Source organism: Lepidochelys kempii, chromosome 7 (genome assembly GCF_965140285.1).
Source record: "Lepidochelys kempii isolate rLepKem1 chromosome 7, rLepKem1.hap1, whole genome shotgun sequence".
In the NCBI taxonomy this organism is placed as follows: Eukaryota; Metazoa; Chordata; order Testudines; family Cheloniidae; genus Lepidochelys; species Lepidochelys kempii.
The window spans coordinates 56,853,899-56,860,511 of record NC_136386.1 but is presented as its reverse complement, the minus strand read 5'-3'; the positions used below and the strand labels follow the sequence as shown (position 1 = coordinate 56,860,511).

Here is a 6,613-nt window from a genome sequence, read left to right as displayed (position 1 = left end):
GGGGGGGACAGAAGGCAGTTGGGTAGCAGATACAGGAGGAAAACTATTTTTGATTATAAGTGCTGACTGGCTACTGAACACCATGCTGCCCTAGGAGAGGAACCGGTTTTGCCTGTTTGTAGAGTGGGCTGTTATGTTGGAGAAGGATCATCTCAAGGCACTCAACACAGAGGTCAAGTTTCATGGTAGCCTTGCTTAGCACTATGCCTGGGCTGTTTTCGCTTTGTGCTGCCACCTTCTCTGAGGAAAGGGCTGTGTGTATAAAGGAGGCTTGCCTTGCCTTCATGCTGCTCTCCTGTGTGTCAGAGCTCCGCAGGCAAATGCCCGGCACCAAGAATATCTTAGTTCAGTTATCTCCATCCTGGGTGCCGGGTGTCAATGATTGTATTCTGGCGGTGACACTTTGGGTGATCAGATCTCTTTTCCCATCTCTTCAAAGCCGCTCACAGACTAAAATCTTGTCTGGATCCAATACTAAATGTGCAAGAGGCGCACACTGGCGTTCTCTCTATTCGCAATGCTTAGGAGAGGGGGCAGCTGTGTTTTGGACCAGCTGCCTGCCTTCTACTTTGAGCCCTGATGCCTTTCAACTGCCCTCATTAATTCAAAAAATTAAGTAATACATTTAACATGCAAATTCAGCTTTGTTTCAGAAACTGAAGGTGGTAAATCCCAACGTGGTGTGACCCAGTCCCCAGGAGTGACCACTGGAAATGAAATAATTGTCGACAGAGTGACCGTTGTATTAGAGAACTTACCCCAGGCCAGAAAGGGCCACAAGCCCGGGCGTGCACACAAACAATGGGTAACCGAATCTGCATTCTTTAATGAATTTCGAGAGATCATGCCGGGCACAAATAGATTTCAGATTATTCTTCCCCTCTGACTTTTTAAAAACTGACTTTATTTCATGAAATTTAAAACTACACAAAGACCAAAATATGTATACACTTTAAAGAGTCGGACTTTTTTTTAAAAAAGGAACCTTTTAGGCATATAGAATTATTGACTGTAAGCCCGGTCAAGACAGAAGAGAAATTTTTGCACACATCCTTGGTGAAAGCACAGAGTAAACCAGTTGCTAATAAACTGTAACACAAAACACCTATTTGAATGCTAACAAATGTAGCAAATTGGTCAAACCACATTGCAAACTTTTGCAATGAATCAGAATATACAATCCGATGTCCAAGAAAAATCAGAAATGATGCCAAAACGTGGAGCGAAAATACTTAATTTCAAAGGAAGCTTCTAAAGTAACTTTTTCCCCTCCAGGCAGACTTCACTCCAACCAGAGAGACACTATAATATGAATTTCAGCCTGCAATGCAATTCACAACTTTGATTCTATTTTGCTAGAAGCAGAGATTATATTCCTGGCCCTGAGTTCCTTACTCATGCAACAGGCTCCAGTGTACCACAGGGAGAGATCACATACCTTGTCTTAGGCTTGCAAGGCCACAAATAAACTTTGAAGAGAAACAAAGCAGATCTAAAAAAACAAGCACTAAGTAATATGGTTTCAAACGGCCTGTAGAAAAGCTATAGTCAATGATACAGTATCATTCACGCTACACTGTGTAAGGCTTAGACTACATGCATTTATTTTTATATATATATATATATATATATATATATATATATATATATATATATATAAACATAAACTTTGCTTTTCCTGTTTTCAGCAAGAAAATATTTTCATGCATTTGTTTCACCTCCGTACTCACAATACTTGGACACCTATTTCATTCAAGAACTTTTGCAGGGGTGGCATTTTGTTTATGACACATTTGAAAACAAACCTGTCCCCCAAGAACACTTTTGTGCCTGGCATTTGATACCAGGCTGCGCTTACTACAGTTCACACCTAGTGAAAGGGTGTCTCTCTGTAGCCTAACAGTACATTGGTTATGTAAACATATTAATCATTTGATTATAAATACTTCATTAAAGCTAACATTCCACAGCTTTTAGCTGTAATGCTCACATGTGTGTCTTAAGGAAATGCAGTTCAGGATCAGCTCTTTACTAGTCTACAGCACGATGCTTTACAATGGTTTGTTAAAAGGCTCAGTTTCTCTCTGAAAGAAGTGCCAAACAGCTAGTTAATTCTCCAGACCCATGGCTTGATTGCTGGTTAACTCAGTGGCTGCTGTGTACAGAGTTATTTTTATAGTTGTCCACCTAGATCTCAAAGTGCTTTAACCAAAATTAAAGCAGAGTCAGTAACAGGCACAGCAAGGTTAACTGACCTGCTCAATTTCACGCAGTGACTCTGGTGGAAACAGAAGCCAGCTGACCGCCAACTTCCCAGCCAACATACTCAGTCCATCCACTAGAGCATCCATGTACTTGACATGTTGCCAGAGTTGTGCGGAGTTGAGTGTTGCTTTGTGCTACAAGTTCTCTACCTCGGATCAGTTGGGTCACCAGCAGGGCAGGTGTTGAGGAGTTCTTGAATTTTCCTACCTTGTGTTTCAAGAGAATCAAGAAAACTGGCTGGACACTGACAAGTTAATCACACAGAATGATGGGTCAGCGAGGGGAATCCTTGGAAAGCACCACAGGTGGAAAGAGAAATAGAGAACTCAAAGGCAGAGGTGGTATTATAAAGAAGCAATAATTTAGCGGAGGGAGGGAGGGGAGGAAATCTGTGCAATAAAACCATCCTGCATAACCAGGCGTTTCACAAGCAAAGACGGGTTGGGGAGAAGTGTTCTTAATTAAGAACACAGGGATTGGTAGAAGGGCCAGGACAGGGAGCCACCTAATCTGGAATCCTGTGGGGGAAGATTGCTTCCTGACTCTGGCTAGCGAGCATCTGGTGCAAGGAAGGTCCGGGTTGATAGCCTTCCAAATTTTTATCCTAGCTAATGCCACAGCAGTTGCTATTAGTCACAGCCTTGGTCCTTAGCCATCATTGCAGAGTGCTTCTGTTATGACACATACCCTGCGGGGTTTCTGCACCTCTGGCACTGTGGACTTCCTGTTGAACATGGTGCAATTAGCTAGCAGTCTTACAGTGACCCCTTGTCACCTTTACACACAGGCAGAATAACCAAAACAATAAATAAAAATGAATCTGGCTATCTGGAGTCACAACTGTGTGGTTTTCCACTTATTGCACAGAGCAGTTTGAGTTGGTGGGGAAAGGGTAGGTAGGCAGCCCCATGTTCCTTTAAGGCCATCCCATTTGGTGGCTATCCACATAGTCTGTTTCACAGTACGATGTGTTAAGACAGCTATTGTATATGCTACTTAGTAGGAGCCACCCCAACTGGGAGGATGCGATAGACTAAGGCTTCTTCCAGTTCAAACTCTTTCTTCATTCAGCCCAGTGGCCAGGTGGGCAAAAACACAAAGTTGATACCCTGGCAGTCACAATCAGGAGAAAATACTGGGTCCTGGGTGTGCTAGCGAGAGGAGGCCACCCTCATAATTTCAAAGGCAAGCCTTCAGGACTGTGTTCCATTTTAGTTACAGGAAAAGACTGTGCCCTGCTTTAGGTCAGGCACCCAGGAGTTTAAAACCAATCCCAGGTAGACGTCTCAATCCTCCGCCGGGGAACGTCTATGAGGAACGTCTGAGCTACTTTCTCATGTGCAACGCATCCTGAAATTTGGTACTCGTGTATTGGGCATGAAAGCCTCTCTTATTGATGGTGTCATCCGAATGGAATCGGAGCACGATGGAATCCCCTGCAGAGTAGATTTCTTCCAGGGGCTGCAGGAGGGAAAACAAAACACTGGTCAGTCTACATGACAGGTAAATGTTTTCACCAGGACCAGAGCATCTGAGGTCAAAGCCCTGGTGCTTTTGGCAGCAGGTGTGATGGGCCAAGCATTAGACCCAAATGCAGAACGTTTAATTCCCTTCTGCCCCGCTCGCATTTCCCAGGCACTTTATAAAATGCGAGGAGGCATCTTATTTGATGACTAGAAAGAAGAATCCCATGCACCACTACCAGGCTGGGGACCGACTGGCTAAGCAACAGTTCTGCAGAAAAGGACCTGAGGATTACAGTGGACGAGAAGCTGGATATGAGTCAACAGTGTGCCCTTGTTGCCAAGAAGGCTAACGGCATATTGGGCTGCATTAGTAGGAGCATTGCCAGCAGATCGAGGGAAGTGATTATTCCTCTCTATTCGGCACTGGTGAGGCCACATCTGGAGTCCTGCATCCAGTTTTGGGCCCCCCACACTAGAGAAAGGATGTGGACAAATTGGAGAGAGTCCAGCGGAGGGCAACGAAAATGACCAGGGGGCTGGGGCACCTGACTTACGAGGAGAGGCTGAGGGAACTGGGCTTGTTTAGTCTGCAGAAGAGAAGAGCGAGGGGGATTTGATAGCAGCCTTCAACTACCTGAAGGGGGGGTTCCAAAGAGGATGGAGCTCGGCTGTCCTCAGTAGTGGCATATGACAGAACAAGGAGCAATGGTCTCAAGTTGCAGTGGGGGAGGTCTAGGTTGGATATTAGGAAACACTGTTTCCCAAGGAGGGTGGTGAAGCACTGGAATGGGTTACCTAGGGAGGTGGTGGAATCTCCATCCTTAGAAGTTTTTAAGGCCCAGCTTGACAGAGCCCTGACTGGGATGATTTAGTTGGTGTTGGTCCTGCTTTGAGCAGGGGGTTGGACAAGACGACCTCCTGAGGTCCCTTCCATCCCTGATCTTCTATGATTCTAAGTGCTGGTGCCAGCTTTCATTACGGGAGAGGCTGATGGCTTGTACAGATACACAGCACTGACGGAGTGTTTTAGGGAGGATTGCACAACCCATGCCCCCTCAATGTGGGCTCTATCCCCCTCTAGTGGCTGCTGGGCCACAGAGGTTGGTGAGCCAGCTGCAGCTAATAAACAAGCGTCTTTCAGCTCAGGCAGCTGAGGCTCATGCTCTTAGATCATAACACAAGAACTAGCGGTCACCAAATGAAATTCATAGGCAGCAAACAAACAAAAGGAAGTATTTCTTCACACAACACACAGTCAACCTGTGGAACTCCCTGCCAGAGAATGTTGTGAAGGCCAAGACTATAACAGGGTTCAAAAAGAACTAGATAAGTTCATGGAGGATAGGTCCATCAATGGCTATTAGCCAGGATGAGCAGGGATAGTGTCCCTAGCCTCTGTTTGCTAGAAGCTGGGAATGGGCGACAGGGGATGGATCACTTGATGATTACCTGTTCTGTTCATTCCCTCTAGGGCACCTGTCATTGACCACTGTCAGAAGACAGGATAGTGGTCTAGATGGACCTTTGATCTGACCCAGTATGGCTGTTCTTATGTTAAGTGGTGCCAGGTTCAGTCCCTGCTGCTGATAACCCTCCCCGGGGCATGATGTTGCAAGCGGTGGCCCAACATGGGGCCTCTGGATGGGAGTTAGACTTGCACTGCTGCTGTCCATGTGACTCAGCTCCCCTCTGCAGAGAGGATCTCCAGAGGCAGAGGATATTTCAGCCACCATGACCTATGCAGCCCTTGGCATTACTGCTAAGGTTGGCAGGAAGGGGGCTCATAGGGGTTACTGTGACACTGATGCCCCATGCCCTGGGAATTCCAACATTCCACAGATGCTGCTGAGTAGCCCTTGATGGACATTTCAGAGGTGAATTCTCTGCTTTCAGTTCATGCAATCCCGTTAAAGTCAACGTAGTTGCCCAACATGCAAGGCACCATGGCCGAAAGCCTTTATTTATTAAAGGCACAAAGTCACTGCGTGTGCAGTTGTACAGACGCTCTGTGGCCCTGCCTCCAGCCTGCAGCTTCCCTGTCAGTTATTTCCAAGTAATAGTTGCCTCTTTGCCTGGCTGCCCATGTGCCTCTCTTCTCCCCCAGGTGCTGCCCTTCATTGTCAGGCCACGTGCATTGATTGCTAGCTAATGTTTTTATGCCATGCTATCCCAGCTCCAAGGCCGGGACCCATTTAAAATGCACAGGTGGAAGGATTTGACCAAAGACAGCTTCATTAAAATACAGTAGGTGAAATCCTCTCAACAGTGCATTTTAAATGGGGCCCAGCCTAGGTGCTGGGATAGCATGGCATAAAAACATTAGCTAGCAGTCAATACAATTCCATCATGAGTCAATTCCAGACAGATGAGACTTCAAGAGCATTCATAGTGCTGAGCCTCTGGATGGATCAACAGCAGGGGAAATTGAACCTAGGACCTCTGGATCAAACCCCACAATCCTCTTCTACCTGTAGATGACTCTTCCATCTCCAGATATTGTCCAGCCACCCTCGAGGGGGACAGAGCCCTATCCTGAGTGAGTGCAGGTTATTTATGCAAGCGGATTCCATCCTTTTCCCCTCTTTTCACTGTGTGGCCTCAACATACTTTAGCACCTTATTCTGCTACAAAGAGGCCAAGAATTAAATGGGCCGCTGGAGGCTGAGCTCCTCACCCCTAGACAGTGCTCTCCCTCCAGGTCAGGGCTCAGACACCCTGTCTGGGCAGCCCATACCCCCAGCATCACCAGTCCAGAACAGCATATAGATTAAGCTGTGGGTACCTCTGCTGGAGGCTGGTGACATCTGCAGGCGGGTGGGTGAAACAGAACACAAGGGACGCTCATAGCCAGGGCAGCTGGTAACAACTGTGTTGTCTGTCTG

At 46.6% G+C, this 6,613-nt stretch overlaps 1 protein-coding gene across 4 annotated transcripts in view; it reads right to left on the bottom strand.

Moving 5' to 3' along the window:
* Positions 1–883: 883 nt before the first annotated feature.
* TLL2 (tolloid like 2) overlaps positions 884–6,613 on the bottom strand; it is a 180,354-nt gene continuing 174,624 nt past the window's right edge. For all 4 annotated transcript variants that reach the window (XM_073352984.2, XM_073352982.2, XM_073352985.2 and 1 more), the window contains one exon: positions 884–3,726. In XM_073352984.2, coding sequence (XP_073209085.1) covers positions 3,592–3,726 — 135 coding nt within the window. In that variant the 3' untranslated portion in view covers positions 884–3,591. The remainder of the gene's footprint in view (positions 3,727–6,613) is intronic.